The sequence below is a fragment of the Tachyglossus aculeatus genome, chromosome 2 (genome assembly GCF_015852505.1).
Source record: "Tachyglossus aculeatus isolate mTacAcu1 chromosome 2, mTacAcu1.pri, whole genome shotgun sequence".
Lineage (NCBI taxonomy): Eukaryota > Metazoa > Chordata > Mammalia > Monotremata > Tachyglossidae > Tachyglossus > Tachyglossus aculeatus.
In genome coordinates, this window is record NC_052067.1 from 151,423,588 (window position 1) to 151,450,494 (window position 26,907).

At 46.2% G+C, this 26,907-nt stretch overlaps 1 protein-coding gene across 1 annotated transcript in view; it reads left to right on the forward strand.

Moving 5' to 3' along the window:
* Positions 1-289: 289 nt before the first annotated feature.
* PPHLN1 (periphilin 1) overlaps positions 290-26,907 on the forward strand; it is a 142,311-nt gene continuing 115,693 nt past the window's right edge. Inside the window, exons 1-4 of the mRNA XM_038772081.1 lie at positions 290-336; positions 12,356-12,447; positions 18,558-18,725; positions 23,531-23,583. Coding sequence (XP_038628009.1) covers position 336; positions 12,356-12,447; positions 18,558-18,725; positions 23,531-23,583 — 314 coding nt within the window. The 5' untranslated portion in view covers positions 290-335. The remainder of the gene's footprint in view (positions 337-12,355; positions 12,448-18,557; positions 18,726-23,530; positions 23,584-26,907) is intronic.

The following is a 26,907-nucleotide window of genomic DNA, read 5'->3' on the forward strand; positions in this document are numbered from 1 at the left end:
TCTATTCTATTTTTTTTGTTAATGATGTGCATCTAGCTTTATTTGTTCTGATGACTTGACACCTGTCCGCATGTTTTGTTTTGTTGTCTGTCTCCCCCTTCTAGACTGTGAGCCCGTTGTTGGGTAGGGACCGTCTCTACATGTTGCCAACTTGTACTTCCCAAGTGCTTAGTACAGTGCTCTGCACACAGTAAGCACTCAGTAAGTACGATTGAATGAATGAATGAATGAAAAGATAGTATGGGAAACATAATGTTAAATTGTTTTAATGATTTTATTTTTTTAATTCCCAGGAACTCCTTGAAGATTTAAAAATTGATTCTTGAAGAGACACAAGTAAGTTCCGTAATAGTTATTCTTGCTGATTTCTTTGTGGGACAAGGAGTAAATTCGGTATTTTTAATTTCACGCGAGTAGTTTTTAAAATGCATTTTCCTTTTGTGGCTTAATGGCCAATCACTTTTGGCATTGTGAAAGTTGAAATTTTCAATTTCAGTTTTCCTCTCTTTTCCCTTTCTAGCTCTTTAATCTTTCCCTTTCATCATTCTACTCATGGTTTTGGCTTATGAACCCAAAAAGCCCTGGATCCAGTTTCTGTACCCTTTGTCGAATACTAGGTCTTTAGCTTAAGTTGTCTAGGTTCTCACAGGCTGTCCCAGGTGGTAGGTTTTTTGTCCCCCCGCCCAGTGGGTTTAGGAAGAAGGAAATGGAGAAAAAAACCTCTTTTAGGGAGGAAAAGGAGTGATTCCCTTTTTTTTTCTTGTATGATTTGTTTTTATTTTAGGCAATAAGAATTCTTCTGAAATACTGTCAAGCAAGATATATTGCCTTGTGTTTTCCAGTGTTCTAGATTAATTTACCCTAGACATTAAAGTTTGAGTAGTTAGAGTTTTCTGTAGTAGAATTTTAAAAGCCTCTCTTTAGTTATGGTGGTGGGTTTATTGTTAAAAAAAAAGGAGCACTTGAAATAGAAGGGAGTGGTTGTTGAAACTGTGATTTATAACAGGACTTGGCCATAAGAAGTATTTTTCAAATGTATTTTCTCCTCCACCATTCCTAGTCTTCCTTAACCCTTATCAATTCTAAATATGTATATACATATATGTTTTAATGCTCTTTTCTAAGGGCATACTATGTGTCAGGCACTGGCCAAAGCGTTAGTAAATACAAGGTTGGACACAGTCCATGTCCTACATGGGGCTCACAGTTTCAATCCCCATTTTACAGATGAGGTAACAAGCACAGAGAAGCTTTGTGACTTGCCCAAGGTCACACAGCATTCAAGTGGCTGGATCTGGGATTAGATCCCAGGCATGTGCCCTTTCCACTAAGCCACGCTGCTCCTCTGCCCTGGCTATTTCATCTGTGTCGAAACTCCACAGCTTTCTATAATAGCATACAGTTTTTTTCTTTAAATTCTACCGTTGCTAATTACTGGCATTACTAGTGAAATGGAAGCTTCCGCTTTTATCCCTCATTAATTATATCATCAAAGACGTCGGGTGTTGATGTGTGGTTTCTTGTCACATTGCTGAAATAAATTAAAGCCTGCACTACAGATCTGATGCCTTCGACAGTGCAGCTTAAAAGGCTAACCTGAGAGCAGTATTTTTAGTAAGCTGTCGTAGCTGTTATTTTTTTTTCAAATAACGTTTACCCCTGTAGAGTTTCTATAAGTGGAGAGTTGAGCTCTCTGCTGACCATCCAACTCCCCCTCCCATCATCACTAGACTCACCCCTCGAAGTGACCTCTTTTAGACTGTGAGCCCACTGTTGGGTAGGGACTGTATATGTTGCCAACTTGTACTTCCCAAGCACTTAGTACAGTGCTCTGCACACAGTAAGCGCTCAATAAATACGATTGATTGATTGATTGATTGACCTCTAGTCCGTCCAGGTAGCCAACTGGGGTTGTGGGACATTGTGTACCTCGTTCTCCTCACTGTACCTCGTTCTCGCCTGTCCCGCCGTCGACCCCCGGCCCACGTCCTCCCCCGGGCCTGGAATGCCCTCCCTCTGCCCATCCGCCAAGCTAGCTCTCTTCCTCCCTTCAAGGCCCTGCTGAGAGCTCACCTCCTCCAGGAGGCCTTCCCAGACTGAGCCCCTTCCTTCCTCTCCCCCTCGCCCCCCTCTCCTTCCCCCCATCTTACCTCCTTCCCTTCCCCACAGCACCTGTATATATGTATATATGGTTGTACATATTTATTACTCTATTTATTTATTTATTTTACTTGTACATTTCTATCCTATTTATTTAATTTTGTTGGTATGTTTGGTTCTGTTCTCTGTCTCCCCCTTTTAGACTGTGAGCCCACTGTTGGGTAGGGACTGTCTCTATGTGTTGCCAATTTGTACTTCCCAAGCACTTAGTACAGTGCTCTGCACATAGTAAGCGCTCAATAAATATGATTGATTGATTGATTGATTGATTGATTGATTGTGTCCCCCTGCTCCCCCCTCCGCCCCCATAACCGACCTTCTTTGGGGAGCCTCCACTCCCTCCTTCCCTGCATTTGGACCTGACCGGACTGGTCCTTGTTCTCACTGTTACTATAGCAACAACTCGCATTTGCACCTTCTCAGCCCACCCAAGTTATTTGGCTGTTTACTCCTCTTCCCAGGCGTTTCCTCTCCCATGAACCCCCATAACTGTTCCGCCCTGCTCCAGAACTGCCATCCACAGGACTCCTTCCTCCACCACCTCAGAGACAGTTCTGCCAAGAGCCCCTGAACTGTCCTTGCCGTTAGTCTTTTCGATTTGAGTGACCCACGGACAATTCACCCCTCTGCTCTGGGCATCATCCGCTTATTTTATTGTTGCTATTGCATGTTAACTGTTAACTGCTCTCTGTGATGTCATCATCCGCTTATTTTCATTGTTGCTATTGCATGTCAGTTATTAACTGCTCTCTGTGATGTCATCATCCGCTTATTTTCATTGTTGCTATTGCATGTCAATTGTTAACTGCTCTCTGATGTCATCATCCGCTTATTTTACTGTTGTTATTGCATGTTAATTGTTCACTGCTCTCTGTAATGTCATCATCCGCTTATTTTATTGTTGCTATTGCATGTTAACTGTTAACTGCTCTCTGTGATGTCATCATCCGCTTATTCTATTGTTGCTATTGCATGTCAATTGTTAACTGCTCTCTCTGATGTCATCATCCGCTTATTTCATTGTTGCTATTGCATGTTAATTGTTAACTGCTCTCTGTGATGTCATCATCCGCTTATTGTTGCTATTGCATGTTAATTGTTAACTGCTCTCTGTGATGTCATCATCCGCTTATTTTACTGTTGTTATTGCATGTTAATTGTTCACTGCTCTCTGTGATGTCATCATCCGCTTATTTTACTGTTGTTATTGCATGTTAATTGTTCACTGCTCTCTGTGATGTCATCATCCGCTTATTTTATTGCTGCTATTGCATGTTAATTGTTAACTGCTCTCTGTGATGTCATCATTCGCTTATTTTATTGTTGCTATTGCATGTTAATTGTTAACTGCTCTCTGTGATGTCATCAACCACTTATTTTACTGTTGTTATTGCATGTTAATTGTTCACTGCTCTCTGTGATGTCATCATCCGCTCATTTTATTGTTGTGATTGCATGTTAATTGTTAACTGCTCTCTGTGATGTCATCATCCGCTTATTTCATTGTTGCTATTGCATGTTAATTAACTGCTCTCTGTGATGTCATCATCTGCTTATTTTATTGCTACTATTGCATGTTAATTGTTAACTGCTCTCTGTGATGTCATCATCCGCTTATTTCATTGTTGCTATTCCATGTTAATTGTTTACTGCTCTCTGTGATGTCATCTGCTTATTTTATTGTTGCTATTGCATGTTAATTGCTAACTGATGCCTGTGATGTTATCATCTGCTTATTTTATTGTTGCTATTGCATGAAGAAGCAGAAGTCATGGGTTCAAATCCCTACTCCGCCAATTGTCAGCTGTGTGACTTTGGGCAAGTCACTTGACTTCTCTGTGCCTCAGTTACCTCATCTGTAAAATGGGGATTAAGACTGTGAGCCCCCCGTGGGACAACCTGATAACCTTGTAACCACCCCAGCGCTTAGAACAGTGCTTTACCCCTGTACAGTTTCTATAAGTCGAGAGTTGAGCTCTCTGCTGACCATCCAACTCCCCTGGCCTGGGCCCCCTCCCATCATCACTAGACTCACCCCTCGAAGTGACCTCTAGTCCGTCCAGGTCCGTCTACGCATCAGGCAGAAACTCCTGACCCTGGGCTTCAAGGCTGTCCATCCCCTCGCCCCCTCCTACCTCACCTCCCTTCTCTCCTTCTCCAGCCCAGCCCGCACCCTCCGCTCCTCTGCCGCTAATCTCCTCACCGTGCCGCGTTCTCGCCTGTCCCGCCATCGACCCCCGGCCCACGTCATCCCCCGGGCCTGGAATGCCCTCCCTCCGCACATCTGCCAAGCTAGCCCTCTTCCTCCCTTCAAGGCCCTACTGAGAGCTCACCTCCTCCAGGAGGCCTTCCCAGACTGAGCCCCCTCCTTCCTCTCCCCCTCCTCCCCATCCTCCCCATTACCTCCTTCCCCTCCCCACAGCACCTGTATATATGTATATATGTTTGTACATATTTATTACTCTATTTTACTTGTACATATTTATTCTATTTCTTTTATTTTGTTAATATGTTTTGTTTTGTTGTCTGTCTCCCCCTTCTAGACTGTGAGCCCACTGTTGGGTAGGGACTGTCTGTATATGTTGCCAACTTGTACTTCCCAAGCACTTAGTACAGTGCTCTGCACACAGTGAGTGCTCAATAAATGTGATTGAATGAATGAATGAATGAATGCTTTGCACATAGTAAGTGCTTAATAAACGCCATTATTATTATTATGCTAACTGCTCGCTGTGCTATCATTTACCTTGCTGACCTCACCATGAACTATCAAGTCCCCTGCTCCCATCTGCCATTCCCAATCCTCACCTTCCCCTTCCCTTCTCCCACCCAGCTCTTTCCCTCCCTTTCTCTATCCCCACCCCTACTTCCCACCCCCTCCCCAGAATCCCTCTGTACCAGTGCCAACCCTCAACCCCTTCCCTCTAACCCCTTCCCTTCCCTTCTCCCTGCCCCCGCCCCATCCCAGTTCTCCTTTCTCATCGCCATCCCTCATCCCCCTCTCCCCTCCCAGGCCCCTGCCAACTCAATCCCATCCAAACTCTCCCCACCCCTTGCACCCTTCCCTCTCTCTCCCCTCCCTCCACAGCTGCTGCCAAGTGTGGCCTATGGAACCCCCTCTCCATTATAGATAAGCTCCCTTTCATCCTTGACCTGTTCCTTTTCCACTCTCTCCTCCTCCTCCTCCCCGAGACTTGGCTCACCCCTGATGACACGGTCTATTCTGCTGCCCTCTCCAGCGGAGGCCTCTTCTTCTTCCACTTCCTCAGACTCACTAGGAAAGGAGGAGGTGTCGGCTTCCTTCTCGCACCCCAGTGTCGCTTTTACACTATCCGTCCTCCCCCTTAATAATAATAATGATGGCATTTATTAAGCACTTAGTATGTGCAAAGCTCTGTGCTAAGCGCTGGGGAGGTTACAAGGTGATCAGGTTGTCCCACATGGGGCTCACAGTCTTCATCCCCATTTTACAGATGAGGGAACTGAGGCCCAGAGAAGTTAAGTGACTTGCCCGAAGTCACACAGCTGACAAATGGTGGAGCTGGGATTTGAACCCATGACCTCTGACTCCAAAGCCTGGGCTCTTTCCACTGGGCCATGCTGCTTCCCTTTCCTTCCCCTCCTTTGAAGCCCATATTATTCGCCCCTACCACCCCCTCCAGATTCCTGTAGCCGTCATCTACCCCCGCGCCCCGCTCCGGCCCTACCTCCAACCTTTTTAACGATTTTGAGCCCTTTCTCACCTTCCTTCTCTCCTTTTCCATGCCCACTCTGATCCTCAGAGGTTTCAGCATCCTCATGGATGTCCCTGGTGACTCCTCTGCCGCCTTCCTTCTGTCTCTCCTTGACGCTGCCAACCTCCTGCTCCACCCCACCTCTCCCACTCACCAACTTGGTCACACCCTCGACCTCATCATCTCCTACCGCTGCACTGTCTCCACCCTCACCAACTCTGAAATCCCTCTCTCTGATCATCACCTTCTCACCTGCCTCCTCTCTCTCATTCCTCCCCCTTGTAAATTTATATTACTCCCCAACAGAGACCCCTCCGTTCTCTCGACCCCATCCGTCTCTCTCAGTGCGTCACACCCCACCTCACCTTCCTATCCTCTCTACCCAATCTTGATGACCAGATCCACTTGCTCCCCTTTGCCTTCGTCACTCTCGCACCACTAACCCACAGCCTTGGATCACCGCTACTGTCTGCCTCCTTTGCTGTTATGCTCGAGCTGCTGAACACTGCTGGCAAAAGTCTAAACCTCAAGCCAAACTTGTTCACTTCAAGTGTATCCTTTCCTGCCTTAACTCTGCCCTCTCCTCTGCCAGGCAAAACTATTTTTCTTCCCTTATTGACACCCATGCCCATCTCCCCCATCAGCTGTTCTGGACATTTAACTCCCTCCTCAGGGTCCCTGTTCCTCCCTCTCCTCCATCCCTCACCCCCAATGATCTGGCCACCTCCTCCATTAATAATATTAACACCATCAGGTCTGAGCTTTTTCCATCCCCACAGCTGTCTGCTACTTTCCCGTCCTTCCCAGCAGTACCTTCAGGTGAGATCTCCTCCTTCCTCTCAAGTGCTACTCGAGCCACCTGTGCTTCTGACCCCACTCCCTGTCATCTTATGAAATCTCTTGCCCCTTCCCTCCTCCTCTTCTTAACTTCCATCTTCAACCGCTCACTCTCCACTGGTTCCTTCTCCTCTGCCTTCAAACATGCCCACGTCTCCCCCATCGTAAAAAAACACTTTTTTGACCTCACTGCCCCTTCTAGTTATCGCCCTATCTCCCTCCTACCCTTCCTTTCCAAATTCCTAGAATGAGTCATCTGCACTCGCTGCCTCGAATTCCTCAACTCCAACTCTCTCCTAAATCTCTTTCACTCTGGCTTCTGTCCCCCTCACTCCACTGAAACTGCCCTCTCAAAGGTCACCAATGACCTCCTTCTTGCCAAATCCAGTGGTTCCTACTCTATCCTAATCCTCCTCGACCTCCCAGCTGCCTTCGACATTGTGAACCCTCCCCTTCTCCTCAACACGCTATCCAACCTTGGCTTCACAGACTCCGTCCTCTCCTGGTTCTCCTCTTATCTCTCCAGCCATTCATTCTCAGTCTCCTTTGTAGGCTCCTCCTTCCCCTCCCATCCCCTTACTGTAGGGGTTCCTCAGGGGTTAGTTCTTGGTCCCCTTCTGTTCTCTATCTACACTGACTCCCTTGGTGACCTCATTCACTCCCACGGCTTCAACTATCATCTCTACGCTGATGACACCCAAATCTACATCTCTGCCCCTGCTCTCTCTCCCTCCCTTTAGGCTCGTGTTTCCTGCTGCCTTCAGGACATCTCTATCTGGATGTCTGCCCGCCATCTAAAACTCAATATGGCCAAGACTGAACTCCTTATCTTCCCTCCCAAACCCTGCCCTCTCCCTGACTTTCCCATCACTGTAGACAACACTACCATCCTTTCCGTCTCACAAGCCCGCAACCTTGGTGTCATCCGTACTGCTACTGCATCAGCCTTCTCTCTGATCTCCCATCCTCTGTCTCTCCCCACTTCAATCCATACTTCATGCTGCTGCCCAGATTAGCTTTGTCCAGAAACGCTCTGGGCATGTTACTTCCCCCCTCAAAAATCTCCAGTGGCTACCAATCAATCTGCACATCAGGCAGAAACTCCTTACCCTGGGCTTCAAGGCTGTCCATCCCCTCGCCCCCTCCTACCTCACCTCCCTTCTCTCCTTCTCCAGCCCAGCCTGCACCCTCCGCTTCTCCGCCGCTAATCTCCTCACCGTACCTCGTTCTCGCCTGTCCCGCCGTCGACCCCCGGCCCACGTCATCCCCCGGGCCTGGAATGGCCTCCCTCTGCCCATCCGCCAAGCTAGCTCTCTTCCTCCCTTCAAGGCCCTACTGAGAGCTCACCTCCTCCAGGAGGCCTTCCCAGACTGAGCCCCTTCCTTCCTCTCTCCCTCGTCCCCCTCTCCATCCCCCCATCTTACCTCCTTCCCTTCCCCACAGCACCTGTATATATGTATATATGTTTGTACATATTTATTACTCTATTTATTTATTTTACTTGTACATATCTATTCTGTTTATTTTATTTTGTTAGTATGTTTGGTTTTGTTCTCTGTCTCCCCCTTTTAGACTGTGAGCCCACTGTTGTATAGGGACTGTATATGTTGCCAACTTGTACTTCCCAAGCGCTTAGTACAGTGCTCTGCACACAGTAAGCGCTCAATAAATACTATTGATTGATTGATTGATTGATCCTCGTGATTGATTGATTGATCCTCGACTCCGCTCTCTCGTTCACCCCTCACATTCAGTCCATCATCAAAACCTGCCGGTCTCAACTCTGCAACACTGCCAAGATCCGCCCTTTTCTTTCCATCCAAACTGCTACCCTGCTGGTTCAGTCTCTCATCCTATCCCGACTGGATTACTGCATCGGCCTTTTCTCTGATCTCCCATCCTCCTGTTTCTCTCCACTTCAGTCTATACTTCACGCTGCTGCCTGGATCATCTTTGTGCAGAAACGCTCTGGGCATGTTACTCCCCTCCTCAAAAATCTCCAGTGGCTGCCAGTCAACCTACGCATCAAGCAAAAACTCCTCACTCTCAGCTTCAAGGCTCTTCATCGCCTTGCCCTCTTTTACCTCACCTCCCTTCTCTCTTTCTCCAGCCCAGCCCGCATCCTCTGCTCCTCTGCCGCTAACCTCCTCACTGTACCTCATTCCTCCCAGTCCCGCCGTCGACCCCCGGCCCACGTCCTCCCCCTGGCCTGGAATGCCCTCCCTCCGCACCTCCGCCAAGCTAGCTCTCTTCCTCCCTTCAGAGCACTACTGAGAGCTCACGTCCTCCAGGAGGCCTTCCCAGACTGAGCCCCCTTTTTTCCTCTCCTCTTCCCCATCCCCCCCACCCTACCTCCTTCCCCTCCCCACTGTACCTGTATATATGTTTGTACAGGTTTATTACTCTATTTTACTTGTACATATTTACTATTCTATTTATTTTGTTAATGACATGCATCTAGCTTTATTTCTATTTATTCTGATGACTTGACACCTGTTCATGTGTTTTGTTTTGTTCTCTGTCTCCCCTTTCTAGACTGTGAGTCCGTTGTTGGGTAGGGACCGTCTCTATATGTTGCCAACTTGTACTTCCCAAATGCTTAGTACAGTGCTCTGCACACAGTAAGCATTCAATAAATGCGATTGAATGAATGAGAAGCATTTCATGCCTAAGGCTGCCTGCATGATTACATAAAAATTATAAATCATAAAAAACCCATAAAATTATATTAGGCTATAACTTACGTCTTCATATGACCTATATCTTCCTGAAAAGTGAGGGAGCCTGTTGTGAAAGGTTTTAAAACACCCTAAAATGGAGGATTATAAAGTGGATTATGAAGATAGAAGATAGAAATCATTCTTCCTGGTGGAAGAGCTGATAGGAATTATCTCCCCTCCTTTATGGGATTTTCTTGTTTAGCCCCTTCCATTGTTTTCCAGCCCTTTTTCCAGGTCACTTTAAGGCAGTGCTTGCCAAACCATTTTTATTGAAAGCACCCAAACACATCTTCGTATTTTCGCGGTACTCTTTCTCCTGCAGTACAGCTGGACAGCTCTACTACACTAAATTATATTTCAGTGTGGCGGATTAGTATAGAAAAATCTCGGCTAACAAAGGAACTGAGCCTGTCCACGGTAACCAGTGAAAACTGCCCTAGCCATTTATTTGTGGGTCTTAATGTGATTCACAGGTTTAGCCAAAGACATAGTTTTTTCCCCTTTAGGTTTCAAAAAAATCTTCCCTCTTAACAGAAGTTGGAGCTATTACCTTACAGTTTCATAGGAACTATCATCTGGCTGTCACAGTGAGTAATGGCATCTCATTAAGGCAACACAAAATAACCCCCTGAAAAAATGTACTCAGCAGATCTGTCAGATTCTGATGGAGTGAGAGTCAAGGCTGGTGAAAAGAAACTCACCTTCTAATCTGTCTATCTCTGTCCATTTCTAAAGGAAGGCTTGGGATAGCCATTTAGCCTTGGGATTTATTGACTGCTCCCTGGGCCAGAGAGAGGTCAGGAGGGAGCCTGAGGGATGGAGACTGGGGCCTGGAGTGAGGAAGATGGAAGTGGGAACGGAGCGCTCGCTGCACTTGGTTTTTAGAGAAGCAGCGTGGCTCCGTGGCAAGAGCACGGGCTTGGGAGTCAGAGGACATGAGATCTGTTCCTGGCTCTGCCACTTGTCTGCTGTGTGACCGTGGTCAAGCCACTTAACTTCTCTGTGCCTCAGTGTAAAATGGGGATTAAGACTGTGAGCCCCACGTTGGACAACTTGATTACCTTGTATCGACCCCAGCCCTTAGAACAGTGCTCGGCACATAGTAAGCGCTTAACAAATACCATAATTATTATCATCATCATCATCAATCGTATTTATTGAGCGCTTACTGTGTGCAGAGCACTGTACTAAGCGCTTGGGAAGTACAAGTTGGCAACATATAGAGACAGTCCCTACCCAACAGTGGGCTCACAGTCTAAAAGGGGGAGATAAAACCAAACATACTAACAAAATAAAATAAATAGAATAGATATGTACAAGTAAAATAAATAAATAAATAGAGTAATAAATATGTACAAACATATATACATATATACAGGTGCTGTGGGGAAGGGAAGGAGGTAAGATGGGGGGTAAGATGGGAAGAAGGGTAAGAAGGGAAGGAGGTAAGATGATTAATAATCATGATTATTAGTCGCCCTTGCCTCTAACCTGGCCAGGATTTGTGAACGGAGGATTAGGAATGGGATGGTCAGCATGGAAGAGAATGAGGAGAAAGAAGTGAAAGATGAGAGTGGGAATAGCAAGAAAGGACAGCTTTGAAGATGGAGATCAGAAACAACGGGAAGTGGCTTGGAAGGCAGAAAATGGTAAGAGTAGGGTGGAAAGAGGGGAATAGGGTGGAGGGAAGGGAAGAGAGAGAGAGAAAATGCATGCAAACACACACACACACACACACACCCTTTAATTCTCTCCACCACTCTCAAAGACCCATAGCCAGCTGCCCATACGTACCCCAGAAACTGACAGACACATTCATTCATTCATTCATTCATTCATTCAATCGTATTTATTGAGCGCTTACTCTGTGCAGAACACTGTACTAAGCTCTTGGGAAGTACAAGTTGGCAAAATATAGAGGCGGTCCCTACCCAACAGTGGGCTCACAGTCTAGAAGGGGGAGACAGACAACAAAACAAAACATATTAACAAAGTAAAATAAATAGAATAAATATGTACGAGTAAAATAAATAAAGAAATTGAGTAATAAATATGTACAAACATATATACAAACATATATACATATATACACATGCATTCTTGCCACTGCATTTCTTCTGCAGTCCACCGTAAATGTGCAGTCCGTCCATCCTCACAGTCCCATACCCAAATATGCAGGGTGTACACACAAATGAGCCACAGGGTGGGAAACTCAGTCAATCAATCAATCAATCAATCAACCGTATTTATTGAGCGCTTACTGTGTGCAGAGCACTGTACTAAGCGCTTGGGAAGTACAAGTTGGCAACATATAGAGACAGTCCCTACCCAACAGTGGGCTCACAGTCTAAAAGAATGACACATAAACGTAGATAGTCAGGCAGTGATAGAACAGTGGCATAGTCCACAGATTGTAGGAAAGCAGAGCCAGAAAATGAAAACTGCACAGGGGTCAGAATGAGATGTACATTATTTATTAAACCTAGGCAAAGTGCATATATCTGCATCTTTGTTTTAATTTACTTTGCATAGCTCCACAGCTCCACTGCCTTGTAGCCTATTTTGGGAAGTATTAGTTTAGGGTAACACATTAAAAAAAGTAGTACCAATGCTCATCTTTTGTTTGGTGCACTGCACTTGCCCCAGGAAGAATTATCTTCTAATTTTCTTTCAATATTAAAAATGGTGTACGGCACGGAAAGAGGCAATGGTAAACCACTTCTGTATTTTTACCAAGAAAACTCTACGGATACACTACCAGAACAATTACGGTTGGAGGCGGGGCATTCTGGGAGAGATGCGTCCATGGCGTCACTATAGGTCGGAGACGACAGCATAAGGCAAGACAAAATTAAAAGTTTCTCATCATGAAGACAGGTTTTGTGTTTTTATTTTTCACTGCAGTGGCATACAGACGAGATGAAATGTGGTCTGATGGACGGTATGAGTATGAAAGACTTCCAAGAGAGCGACTACCTCCGCGAGCTCACTCTGTGGTAGGTAAAACTACGTGAAAGAAACCTTAGTTCTTGTTGGTCATATTTAATAATAATAATAATGGCATTTATTAAGTGCTTACTACGTGCAAAGCACCGTTCTATGCGCTGGGGAGGTTACATAGTGATCCGATTGTCCCACGGGGGGCTCATAGTCCTAATCCCCATTTTACAGATGAGGGAACTGAGGCCCAGAGAAGTTAAGTGACTTGCCCAAAGTCACACAGCTGATAATTGGCAGAGTCGGGATTTGAACCCATGACCTCTGACTCCAAAGCCCGGGCTCTTTCCACTGAGCCCCGCTGGCTCAGAATAGATACCTCAGAATAGGATACCTATGGAGTGCTCTACAGTGTAGAGGACCGTATTAAGTACTTGGGAGAGTCCCAGTCAGTGGAGTTGGTAGACCATTCCCTGCCCACAGGGAGCTTACAGTCTATAAGGGGAGACAGACATTAAAAGAAATTATGGATCTGCACAGAGATGCTGTGGGACTGAGGGTGGAATGCATATCAAGTGCTTAAAGGGTACAGATCCAAGTGTTTAGGTGATGCAGAAGGAAGAGAGGGAGTAGGGGAAATGAGGGCTTAGTCGGAGAAGGCCGCTTCGAGGAGATGTGATTTTAATAAGGTTTTGAAGATGAGGAGAGTGATCGTCTGTTGGATATTGAAGGGGGAGGGAGAGGCCAGAGGGACAACATGGGCAAGGGGGTTGGCATTAGAGGAGCGAAGTATTACGGAAAGTTCTCAACACAAGATGTAGTGATGGTATTTGTTACGCACTTACTATGTGACAGGCACGTTTCTAAGCACTGGGGTGGGTACAGGCAAATCGAGTTGGACGTACTCCCCGTCCCACTGTCTCAATCCCAGTTTTACAGATGAGGTAACTGAGGCACAGTGAAGTGACTTGCCCAAGGTCACACATTCATTCATTCATTCATTCATTGAATCGTATTGAGGGGTTACTGTGTGCAGAGCACTGTAGTAAGCGCTTGGGAAGTATAAGTTGGCAACATATAGAGACGGTCCCTACCCAACAATGGGCTCACAGTCTAGAAGGGGGAGACAGACAACAAAACAAAACATGTGGACAGGTGTCGTCATCAGAACAAACAGAATTAAAGCTAAATGCACATCATTAACAAAATAAATAGAATAGTAGATATGTACAAGTAAAATAAATGGAGTAGTAAATCTGTACAAACATGTATACAGGTGCTGTGGGGAGGGGAAGGAGGTAGGGCAGGGGGGTGGGGAGGAGGAGAGGAAAAAGGGGGCTCAGTCTGGGAAGGCCTCCTGGAGGAGGTGAGCTCTCAGTAGGGCTTTGAAAGGAGGAAGAGAGCTAGCTTGGCGGATGTGCGGAGGGAGGGCATTCCAGGCCAGGGGGAGGACGTGGGCCGGGGGTCGACGGCGGGACAGGTGAGAACGAGGTACAGTGAGGAGGTTGTGAGAGTACACTCGAGAGCGTACAGTCTAACAGACACGATCTCTGCCCACAATGTGCTTACAGTCTAGAGGGGGTTGTTGTCGTCTTGTGCCGTCGAGCCATCTCTGACCCATAGCGACTCCACAGACACATCTCGCCCAGAAAGCCCCGCTCTCCATCTGCAGTTGTTCCGATAGTGAATCCAGAGAGTTTCCTTGGTCAAAATCTGGTAGTGGTTTACCATCGCCGCCTTCCGCACAGTAAACTCGAGTCTCCGCCCTCGACTCTCTCCCATGCCGCTGTTGCCCAGCATGGGTGAGTTTTCACAGGCGGTAGAGCTGGGCTTAAAACCCCTGACCTTCTGACTCCCAGTCCCGGGCGGTAGCCACTATGCCATGTTACTTCTCCGTGTAATAACTGCTGCCTTTCTATGTAAGATGTAATAATACAACTATCTGACTTAGTAGTCATAATATCTATTAATCATTTACTGTGCACAGAGCCCCGTACTAAGCATTGGGAGAGACTATACAGGCGGTCTCTGTCCCTTGGAAAGCTCACGGTCTTCACACCCTCTTTCAGCTTTACAACTTACCAGTTTTATCTACGCAACACTAGTCTCCTTTATGACACCAGTCCCCGGGGCTCTCGACCCCTGTGAGGAAATGGAAACACAATTTTAAAAGCCGTGTTTGCGGGCGGAATGGGACAGAAAGGTTAAAGAGGGCAAGGTGGGCCGAGTGGGAGAGGCAAGGGGGCATGAGTGAAAATGGGGGGGCAGTGGAAAGAGATGGGTCAGGGGAAGTCATCGGGGATGGTCAACACGCCCATTTCTCTCTCAGTGAATTTAGTAACCCAGTCGTGGAACCTCTCTGACTCCAGTCCATTAACATTGCTATTTTAGCTCTCTTACTCTTCTATAATTGAATCACTCTGGGTCATTTGGGTAAAGTAGGGAATGAAAGTTTGGTCCAGGAATCAACTCCCTCTTGTTCTTCTGAGACGATGGGTTCCGACCTTGTTTCAAATCGATGCAATTTTCAGACTGAAATGGTGTAAAGTCCAAGGACTTCCTGGGAGATGACTGTGCGGAATTCTGAGAAAAGCCGATTTGGGGGCTCTTACTGGCTTCTGTTAGCGATCAGAGTAGTTGACATGGGCAAAAGAGGCAGATGGGACATGGAAATGTGTATCAGATGGGGGAAGAATAGTCTGACCTTGCACTGCCCATTGGACATTTCCATTCTCCGTCACTTCCCCCACAGTACGCGGGACTTTTTGGACTGGGATGGGGAAAATCGCTCAACTCTGTGATTCATTCATTCATTCATTCATTCAATCGTATTTATTGAGCACTTACCGTGTGCAGAGCACTGTACTAAGCGCTTGGGAAGTACAAGTTGGCAACATATAGAGACGGTCCCTACCCAACAATGGGCTCACAGTCTAGAAGGGGGGAGACACACAACAAAACAAAACATGTGGTCAGGTGTCAAGTCATCAGACAAAATAAATAGAATAATAAATATGTACAAGTAAATAGAGTAAAAAATCTGTTCAAACATATATACAGATACTGTGGCGAGGGGAAGGAGGTAGGGCGGGGGGGATGGGGAGGGGGAGAGGAAAAAGGGGGCTCAGTCTGGGGTCTCAGTCTGTGATGACATCAGTTCTCCAGAGTCGGTGAATAGTAGGAAATGGGGGGCCACCAGAGTTCATTTCCTTGAGAGCAGATTGAATCAGGGATTTTGAATTCTGTTTCAGGATTTCTTACAGTAGGGCCTAGCCAAAGTGAGAACAAAAGTACTAGGCCTTTGTTTGACTCTTGCTGTGGATGGGGAAAGAGCAGTCTGGGGGGTGCTGACTGGAGAGGAGAGGAAGCCGAACTCCCTCATTGTGTGGAGAAGCAGAAAGGCCGGATCCTGGGACGCTGTTCCATGAGAACTAGGGATAGGGAGAACCCCAGGACAGGGAGGGCCTGGAGGCCAGAGGAAAGATGGGCTGAGCCCCCACCTTGGAACTGGACTTTGCTCTGGGCCTCAGTTCCCTCATCGGTAAAATGGGGATTAAGACTGCGAGCCCTATGTGGGATGGCGACTTGTGTCCAACCCGATTATCTTGTTTGTACCCCGGGTCTTTAGAACAGTGCCTGGCACATAGTAAGCGCTTAACAAGTACCGCAGTTGTTGTTATTATTATTATTGTTCTCCTGTTGTTGCCTCCTTTTTCATTTTCACTTGTTTACCCATCCCACCTCTCCCTTTTTTATCCTTTTTTTCCCCCTCCTCCCTGTCATGTTTTTCTTAGGGCACTCAGTAGCACCCTTCCCTCCACTCTCCACACAGTCTCTCTCTCGCTGTCCGGCTTTCTCTCTCACACAATCTCTCCCCCGCTATCTCTTGTGCTCTCTCTATTTTACTTTCTACATTTACTCTTCTCAACATGGGAGGGCAAGGGAATTTTCAGCCAACCGTATGTGGAATTTTATCTTCTGGAGAGTGGATAGAGCATGTGCCTGGGAGTTAGAAGGACTTGGGTTCTCATTCCTGTCTCCTGAGTGACCTTGGGGAGTCACTTCACTTCTCTGTGCCTCAGTTACCTCGTCTGTAAAATAGGGATTATAACTATGAGCCCCATGTGGGATAGGGACTGTGCCCTACCTGATTAGCTTGTATCTACCCCAGCGCTTAGGACAGTGCCTGTCACATAGTAAGCATTTAGTAAATACCACAAGAAAAAAAAATCCTTTCCTGCCCTTTTCCAGGTTGTGCTTGTAGAAGAGAATGAGCCATGAGGAAGAATCACATTGTCGTGAGCTGGCCCAAAGTAGTTTGTAACACTAAAGCTGAGTTTTTTTTCTGAGTGAATTTGTTAAAACCTGGTTCTGTTGCAGGGATAAACAAATCCCGTTTTTCCAGAGCACTCTTTCTTTGGAACTTGCACATCTTTGGGGAATAATGTCTGCAATCACCACTGTGCTTCTTACCTACTTTCTGGTGGTTGAAGTTTTTGTGGGAAGATGAAAAAGCTGCATAACTTGCACATCTTTGGGGACTAATGTCTGCATTCACCACCGTGTTTCTTACATACTTTCTGGTGGTTGAAGTTTTTGTGGGAAGATGAAAAAGCTGCATCTAGATCCTCTTAAAATAATCCCGGCATGATATTTTCATAAACCGTCAGGACAGGGCAGACTGTTTAAAATAAGCTTTTTTGTTTCCCACGGTCCTTTTATATTTCATCTAGTTTGACAGAAACTCCATTGGGCAGGGGAGTCAGTAAGGGAGGAGAAGTGGGATTGCTGGGCAGAATTATTGCCGGCGAGGATGCTTGAGACGGATGAGGTCATCCTGGACTTTTCTTCACATATATTGTCACTTCATAGCACTGCTGAATTTGCAAAGTAATTCTTCTTAATCACTTGTATACATTTTTGTATATGCGCCTCAAGTATTTCAAATTATTGACTCAGTTCCTAGTGTTGTAGCGTCTAATTCCAAGGAAAGATTAAGAGAACTATGCATCATTTAGTCTTTGACAATGTTGGATCTGATGACGACCAGTAAAGGATTCTCCCGTGTTGAGAATCTACTGCTGAGTACTTGCGTTACTCTTCACTACTCAGTCATGGCTGAGAAAACTCCAGTTTCGTTCATAACCTTATTTACAGATTAAAAATAAGTTTTGACTGAAAGTTTTTGTAAGGAAAGGTTGCTTTTATTGGAGTCTTTCAGTGTATTGGATAAGAGGAAGATATAAAGTTTGTGAGATTCTTCTTTCTATAGACTTGCAGTTGTGGGAGACATACGGGGACTGAACAAAAGTCCACTGTGCTTTATTCTAACATAAGCAGCAAGTTGCGCAGCTAATGAGATTATTAATTGCTCTGGCCCCTGAGGTACCATTACTGATGTTTGTAAGCCCCCTCTAATAATAATAATAATGATGGCATTTGTTAAGAGCTTACTATGTGCAAAGCACTCTTCTAAGCGCTGGGGGGATACAAGGTGATCAGGTTGTCCCACGTGGGGCTCACAGTCTTAATTCCCATTTTACAGTTGAGAGAACTGAGGCTCAGAGAAGTTAAGTGACTTGCCCAAGATCACAGAGCAGACATGTGGTGGAGCCGGGATTCGAACCCATGACCTCTGACTTCAAAGCCCGGGCTCTTTCCACTGAGCCACGCTGCTTCCCTCCTTGTGGGCAAGGAACACGTCTACCAACTCAGCTCCCAAGTGCATAGTTCAGTGCTCTCTACCAGTAAGTGCTCAATAAATGCCATTTTTAAAAAAAATGGGACTTGTTTAGCACTTACTGTGAGTCAAACACTGTTCTAAGTGCTGGAGTAGGTACAAATGAATTAGGTTGGACACGGTCCTTCTGCCTCATGGGACTCACGGTACAAGTAGGATTGTCTTGATTGTCTTCATGATTGTGCCTACAACTGAATTGGAGTGTGTCCCTCCTTGTTATCCTTCTTCCTCAGGATACCACTGCAGGACGGCAGCATAGAAATCCCTAACTTAATAGGGAATTTTCTCTCCATTCTATGCTGATTAAATCCCTAACTTAATAGGGAATTTTCTCTCCACTAATCAGTGTATTTCTTTCCCTTGGATAGCCTAAGAGCCTGTCTTTGGTCATCTGTGGCAGCGGTGAAATATTTCTCTCCGTTTGTTTAGGACGACTACCATAGAGTAGTTAATGTTGTGCCTAAGAAACCACCTCTCCTAGACCGACCTGGTGAAGGCGGCTTCAGCAGATATGATTATGGCCACGTCGATTACCGAGACTACGATGAAGGTCGCAGTTTTTCTCACGATCGAAGAAGTGGGCCACCTCACAGAGGCGTAAGTAGCTTTTTTCCCGTGTCACGATCTTATCGTTTAAGTGTCTTTTCAGTTCAGAATCATTTTAATACAAATATTTGCTGTGTTGAACATAGTAAGAAGCAGGGTCACCTAGTGGATAGAGCCTGGGCCTGAGAGGCAGAAGGATCTGGGTTCTAATCCCAGCTCCACTGTTTGTCCACTGTGTGACCTTGGACAAATCACTTCACTATGCCTCAGTTTACCCCAGCTGTAAAATGAGGATTAAGACTTTGAGTTCCATGTGGGACAGAGACTGTGTCCAACCTGAATCTCTTGTTTCTTCCCTAGCACTTAATAGAGTGCCTGATACATAGTAAATGCTTAACAAATACCACAATTATTATTATTGTAGAATGGAATGAGTTAGAAAAAAAACATGTCTTGCTTGGTAGTTTCCAGATTTTAGGACAGGGATTGTCCTAAATCCCTTCCTCAGTTGTATCCTCCAAATGTTTAGTGCCCTAAATACTGTAAATTCCCAATAAATAGAATTGTTGATCGGAGATTACTAACAGAGATCTGGAGCATTAGAGAGACTGCAGTGTGGGACATGAATTAGTCTTCCAGCAGTATTTATTGAGCAGGTGCTCTGCGCAGAGCATTATACCAAACATGATGGGAAAGAGCAGTACAGATTTGAAGTTCTGTGATAAGGTCTTGGGTCTCTCCTTTTTCTTCAAAAATGGTCAAGGAAATTTTGACTCCCTTGCTCTCTTTGTTCTTCTCCCCTCTCAGCCCCACAGTACTTATGTACATATCAGCTCTCCCATACATTTAACTCCCTTCTCAGGCCCCCTGTTCCTCCCCCTCCTCCATCCATCACCCCCAATGATCTGGCCTCCTACTTCATTAGTAAAATTAACTCCATCAAGTCTGAGCTCCCTAAAGTCACTCCTCCCCCTTCTCCAACCCCCCTGCTCTCAACCCTCTCTGCTACTCTTCCATCCTTCCCAGCAGTATCTTCAGATGAGATCTCCTTCCTCCTGTCAAGTGCTACTCCAGCCACCTGTGCTTCTGACCCCATTCCCTCTCATCTTATGAAATCTCTCACCCCTTCCCTCCTCCCCTCCTTAACTTCCATCTTCAACTGCTCTCCCCACTGGTTCCTTCCCTTCTGCCTTCAAACCTGCCCACGTCTCCCCCATCCTAGAAGAACCCTCTCTTGACCCTATCTCCCCTTCTAGTTATTGCCCTATCTCCCTCCTACCATTCCTTTCCAAACTCCTTGATCGAGTCATCTACACCCGCTGCCTCAAATTCCTCAACGCCAACTCTCTCCTCAACCCCCTCCAGTCTGGCTTCCGTCCCCTACATTCCACTGAAACTGCTCTCTCAAAGGTCACCAATGACTTCCTTCTTGCCAAATCCGACGGCTCCTACTCTATTCTAATCCTCCTCGACCTCTCAGCTGCCTTTGACACTGTGGACCACCCCCTTCTCTTCAACACACTATCCAAACTTGGCTTCACAGACTCCGTCCTCTCCTGGTTCTCCTCTTATCTCTCCGGCCGTTCATTCTCAGTCTCTTTTGAGGGCTCCTCCTTCCCCTCCCATCCCCTTACTGTAGGGATACCTCAAGGTTCAGTTCTTGGTCCCCTTCTGTTCTCGATCTACACTCACTCCCTTGGTGACCTCATTCACTCCCACGGCTTCAACTATCATCTCTATGCTGATGACAACCAAATCTACATCTCTGCCCCTGCTCTCTCTCCCTCCCTCCAGGCTCGCATCTCCTCCTGCCTTTAGGACATCTCCATCTGGATGTCTGCCTGCCATCTAAAACTCAGTATGTCCAAGACTGACTCCTTATCTTCCCTCCCAATCCCTGCCCTCTCCCTGACTTTCCCATCACTGTAGATGGTACTACCATCCTTCCTGTCTCACAGGCCCGCAATCTTGGTGTCATCCTCGACTCCGTTCTCTCATTCACCCCTCACATCCAATCCGTCACCAAAACCTGCCGATCTCAGCTCCGCAACATCGCCAAGATCCGCCCTTTCCTCTCCATCCAAACCGCTACCCTGCTGGTTCAATCTTTCATCCTATCCCGACTGGATTAATGCATCACTCTCCTCTCTGATCTCACATCCTCCCCTCTCTCCCCACTTCAGTCTATATTTCACGCTGCTGCCCGGATCATCTTTGTGCAGAAACGCTCTGGGCATGTTACTCCCCTCCTCAAAAATCTCCAGTGGCTGCCAGTCAACCTACACATCAAGCAGAAACTCCTCACTCTTGGCTTCAAGGCTCTTCATCGCCTCGCCCCCTCCTACCTCACCTCCCTTCGCTCCTTCTCCAGCCCAGCCCGCACCCTCCGCTCCTCTGCCACTAACCTCCTCACTGTACCTCGTTCTCGCCTTTCCTGCCATCGACCTCTGGCCCATGTCCTCCCCCTGGCCTGGAATGCCCTCCCTCCACACATCCACCAAGCTAGCTCTCTTCCTCCCTTCAAAGCCCTAATGAGAGCTCACCTCCTCCAGGAGGCCTTCCCAGACTGAGCCCCCTTTTTCCTCTCCTCCTCCCCATCCCCCCCGCCCTACCTCCTTCCCCTCCCCACAGCACCTGTATATATGTTTGTACAGATTTATTACTCTATTTATTTTACTTGTACATATTTATTATTCTATTTATTTTGTTAATGATGTGCATCTAGCTTTATTTCTATTCATTCTGATGAGTTGACAGCTGTCCACATGTTTTGTTTTGTTGTCTGTCCCCCCTTCCAGACTGTGAGCCCGTTGTTAAGTAGGACCGTCTCTATACATTGCCAACTTGTACTTCCCAAGCGCTTAGTACAGTGCTCTGCACACAGTAAGCACTCAATAAATACTATTGAATGAGTGAATGAATGAATATCTGTAATTTATTTGTTTATATTAATGTCTGTCTCCCCACCCCACAGACTGTATACTCATTGTGGGCAGGGAATGTGTCTGTTCATTGTTGTACTGTGCTCTCCCAAGCTCTCAGTAAGTACAGTTGAATGAGTGAGTTAATCTTGAAACTTGATGATCATTTTCTGCATCTTCCCGCTCGTTTCTACGTGTCATACTTATTTTCAGGAGTAGAGATGGGTGGAGAGGGTGAAAACAGAAAAGAGTTTGGCAGAACGAATTTGACATCCCCCGAGTAATTAGGCCAACTCTCTCCCCTGGGGAATTGGAAATAAAAATCTCCTGCCCTCTCCCTCAGAGCAACATTATATCCTGTACCTTGTGGAAGCAGCATGGCTCAGTGGAAAGAACCCGGGCTCTGGAGTCAGAGGTCATGGGTTCAAATCCCGGCTCCACCACTTGTCAGCTGTGTGACTTTGGGCAAGTCACTTCACTTCTCTGTGCCTCAGTGGCCTCATCTGTAAAATGGGGATGAAGACTGCGAGCCCCCCTTGGGACAGCCTGTTCACCTTGTAACCTCCCCAGTGCTTAGAACAGTGCTTTGCACATAGTAAGCGCTTTATAAATGCCATTATTATTACTATTATTATTACCTTAGCTCTTTGTGGTGTTTTGAAGTAAAATATTATCTGAAAGTGGTGCACACAATAAAGTGTTTGAGAAGCACTTTCAAATACTGAAAGTCAGTGCAATTATGGTATGTCACCAAACTTTACCTCATGCAACTTCTGGCTCCGACTCCCCTTTCCTTGCCCTCTCCCTCCCTGTCTCCTCACCATCTGCTTTCTGGCTGCCTTTTCCCCCACTGACCAAGTTTGATAATAATAACAATGTATTTTAAGTGCTTACTTTGTGCCAAGCACTGTCCTAAGCGCTGGGGTGGATACAAGCAGATTGGGTTGCACACAGTCCCCATCCCACGTGGAGCTCACAATATCCATCGCACCTGTGATCTTGGGGGCCCGGATGAAGTGAAAGCCACCTTCTGCTCACTTCAAAAGTAATTCAGAGGAGGAACTGAAGAGGGATTTTTAAAAAATTTATTTTACAAGTGTTTTGAAGGTGTGTTTTGGTTGGAACCAGATGGCAGAATTGGGGGTCGCTTGTCCGACAGTTTGCATCAGGATAGATACAACACAAAGGTAGCCGTGTCTACTGAAGAAATGGATGGTTACAGTATCAGATTTTGTAAATGGTAGAGTCTAAAGGAATGCAGCCCTCCTCTTTTGAGGAGACCCCATGGTTCTCTGATCAAAAATTCCATATTCAGGATTAAAAACACCTACCTCCATTTGAAATACATCATGCAGACTCATTTTGACTCCTGAAACTTCCTTGTGACCGTCCCAGGTTTAATGGTTTTTTCCTCTTTAGACTTCAGAGATTTTTAATTCTGATAAGCAAGAAAGTCTTGCAGATATGTTCCCTTGCCTGATATTTATTGGAGAGGATGGGCAAAGTAATCTGTTTTTGCAAAAAATTAAGCCACCAAATCTTTAAATTAAATCCAGACTTATGTCACCGCATTTTATTGATTGTACCTTTTAAAACTCAGATTTGTTTGTCTTTTTCAAAAATAGTAACGATATTAATAGTAATATCTTGATATTATAAAGCAGTGGTGCTTCTGAGTACAGTCTAGTTTCTAGAAATGATGATTGAAGTATGATTTTATTCCTACCAATGACTCAAACTTTGAAATAGTATAAACTGGGTTTAATTCCTCTCCCCACCCCTAAAAATATAATTAAGATGTAAAGTGTTACGTTTATCGGTTGCTTTTATTGAGTGATGAGTAATCCTCTCTGTCCCTTTTCTTAGTGATGTATTTCTGGTAGAACAAAATTATTTCAACAAAGAATGTGTTGGAACAATTTCTTTTTATTGCAGGATGACTCCGGATATAGATGGCCAAGGGATGATCATCGTCAATCTGACTACAGGTATTGAGATTAAAACAATATATGTTAATGTAAAATTCCCCCGCATTCATGAATCCCTCTGACTTCAAAAACCATAAAGGGTAGAGAGCCACTTTGGGCAAGACAAGGAGTGACCTTGCTCACTGATTGGTTACATTGTGGGTATATTTTGCCCGCAAAATATACAGTTAGTATACAGTTAGTGGACAGTTAGTTTGGTTCTGATGGCTGAGTCCCAAAGGTTAATCCAAATATACTGTGTATGCTGCCCACCCCTCTCTTGCTCACAGTCCGTCCCCCCGCACAGTCCCCCACATCCTCTCTCCCCCTTCATTCATTCAGTCGTATTTATTGACCGCTTACTGTGTGCAGAGCACTGTACTAAGCGCTTGGGAAGTACAAGTCGGCAACATATAGAGATGGTCCCTACCCAACAACGGGCTCCTCTCACCATGCCTCGAGTTCCCAGTAGTTTTCTTCTTTTTTTAAAGTAACCATCGTGGCAACTGCTGCCGTGACCATATCTGTTGTCCCCTAATCCCCATCGTGCGTGTAGTCCCGCTGATAGGGAGAGAGTTGACGGGGCTGGTGATAGCGGTAGTAGCTTGGGAGGGGACCGTGTCACCCAGTCTCCTCTTCCACCCACCCCCGTCCCTCCCTGGGCTATGAGAGGGAAGAGGAAGGTGGCCGGCGGGATGGGGAGGCTACACTTGGTTTGCAGCAGTGGCCACTGGCCTCACTGTGCTTAGTTAAAACAAGCAAAACTGGAGCGAGTGGGTGAGAAGGGGGAGCAAGGTGTTCAAATAAGGGGAGCGGGGAGGGCTGGAAAATATCTGGGAACTGGGAGAAGGTTGAAAGGGTTGAGGAAATTGACTTATCTGAAATGATTGAACAGAATGTTAGGATTGAGCATTCCATGTGCTGGGTTTGCAGCAGTGGCCGCTGGTGGATAGAGCACGGGCCCGGGCGTCAGAAAAAGTGGGATTGTAATCCCGGTTCCGCCACGTGTCTGCTCTGTGACCCCGGGCGAGTCACTTAACTGGTCTCACTATGCTTTGTGAAACCAAGCAAGACTGGAGCGAGAGGCATGAGAAGGGAGCAGGGTCTTCACGTAGGGGGGTGGGGAGGGCCGGAAAATGTCTGGGAACTGGGGAGAGGTAGAAGGGCATGAGGAAATTGACTTTTTTTAAAAAATGGTATTTATTAAGCGCATATTATGTGCAAAGCACTGTTCTAAGTGCTGGGGAGGTTACAAGCTGAACAGGTTGTCCCATGGGGTCCTCACAGTCTTAACCCCCATTTTACAGATGAGGTCACTGAGGCCCAGAGAAGTGAAGTGACTTCCCCAAAGTCACACAGCTGACCATTGACGGAGCCGAGATTTGAACCCATGACCTCTGACTCCAAAACCCGGGCTCTTTCCACTGAGCCACGCTGACTTATCTTAAGTGACTGAACATGTTAGGATTGAGCATTCCATGTTCTGGGTATGTCAGGAAATACTGTACAACGTATTCATTCTTTCAATCGTATTTATTGAGCGCTTACTGTGTGCAGAGCATTGTACTAAGCACTTGGGAAGTACAAATTGGCAACATATCTCTGGGTTACCTGTAATTTGGAGTGGTCGTAACCCAGGATATTTCTATTCTTTCATATTTCGATAGGCATTTAATATATTCTTGTACATGATGTGATAGAGAAGCAGCATGGCCTAGTGGATAGAACACAGGTCTTGGGAGTTAGAAAGATCTAGGTTGTAATTTCAGCTCCACCACTTGTCTGCTGTATGACCATGCGCAAATCACTTTATTTCTCTGTGCTTCAGTTCCCTCATCTGTAAAATGAGAATTAAGACTGTGAGCCCCATGTGGGACATGGACTATGTCCAACCTGAGAATCTCGTGCTCACAAAACAGGATGTTGTAAACGAAAATGGAAAATTAGAAACTCAGGGGGGTAGTTGTGGAATTCCTTCTGAGCATGTGCAAGCAACCTTTGCCAATTACCATTGTCCCAGAGCACTGGCTGATGACTAACATAACTCAGATCTACCCGGGGAGTTCCAAAGGAGAGTGTGGGCATCCTAGAGAAAGCAGAGTGGTGCAGTGGATAATTAGGGTTAATGAGTTCTAGAAAAACACACAACCCATTCAGGGCCGGGGGGAACTGACGTGATTTCTAAATGGGAATATTGCATCTGTCTCCGATCTGCTGGAATTTTTAAGGTATCAATAGGCATAAGCAGTAGATCATTTCTAGACTGTGAGCCTGTTGTTGGGTAGGGACTGTCCCTATATGTTGCCAACTTGTACTTCCCAAGCGCTTAGTACAGTGCTCTGCACACAGTAAGTGCTCAATAAATACGATTGAATGAATGAATGACCTCTTTCTCATGCCCTCCCCCTGCCCGGAACTCCCTGCCCTTTCATATCCGACAGACCACTGTTCTCCCTATCACATCTCCTGGAGATCTCCTATACCCACATCTCCTATGCTCTCTATGGCAGGGGGAAGGAGAACAGGCATTGAACCCCTTTTTTGCAGTTGAGGGAATCAATCAATTATTGCTGAATTGTATTTCCAAGCACTAGCACAGTGCTCTGCATACAGTAAGCGCTCAATAAATATGATTGAATGAATGAATCAGTGGTATTTATGGAGCTCTTAAGGTATTCAGAGTACAGTGGTAAGGAAACTGAGGCATAGAAAAGTTAAGTGACTCACCCAGGGTCACACAGCAGGGAAATGGCAGGATCCAGGTCCCCTGTCTCTGAGGCTCATGCTCAGCAAATAATGCAATTCCAACCAGTTTATGAAAGAAATGTCAAGAGTAGGCTGCCAGCACTTGTCTCTGTTACATGCACTCCCTCATTCTAATTTATGACCTTTATTCCCCTTCCTACTCTTTCTAGAGTCTAGAAAGAGCTGACCTTGGCTTTCTCACACACTCGCTGAACTACAGTACCGGAGTCATATCCAGAGTTCTCTGATTGCTTTGTTATTTGTCTGGCCCACTGAAATAGCAAAGCGAATGGCCTTTTTCTCTGATCGGAGGCACTGGCCAATAATATACCCTCCTCGAATCAAAGCACGTTTCTCATTTTTGCAAGATTCTCCAGTGCCTGGCCTCTTGAGGTTTGGATTGGTGCGCTAGACTGCCCCTCAGCCGTTGTGGCCCCGTCCCTATCCGGCGTGGTCACTTCGGTGGCAGGCCGTATGGGCCGAGAGGGAGTCAGGATCTTGTCTTTTCCCTGCTTTCCCAGCCCAAGTCCATTTCTGCTGGGGCCACTGTCCATTACGTGGGTCTGGACCTTGGAGCAGGTCTTAAACCATCACCACACC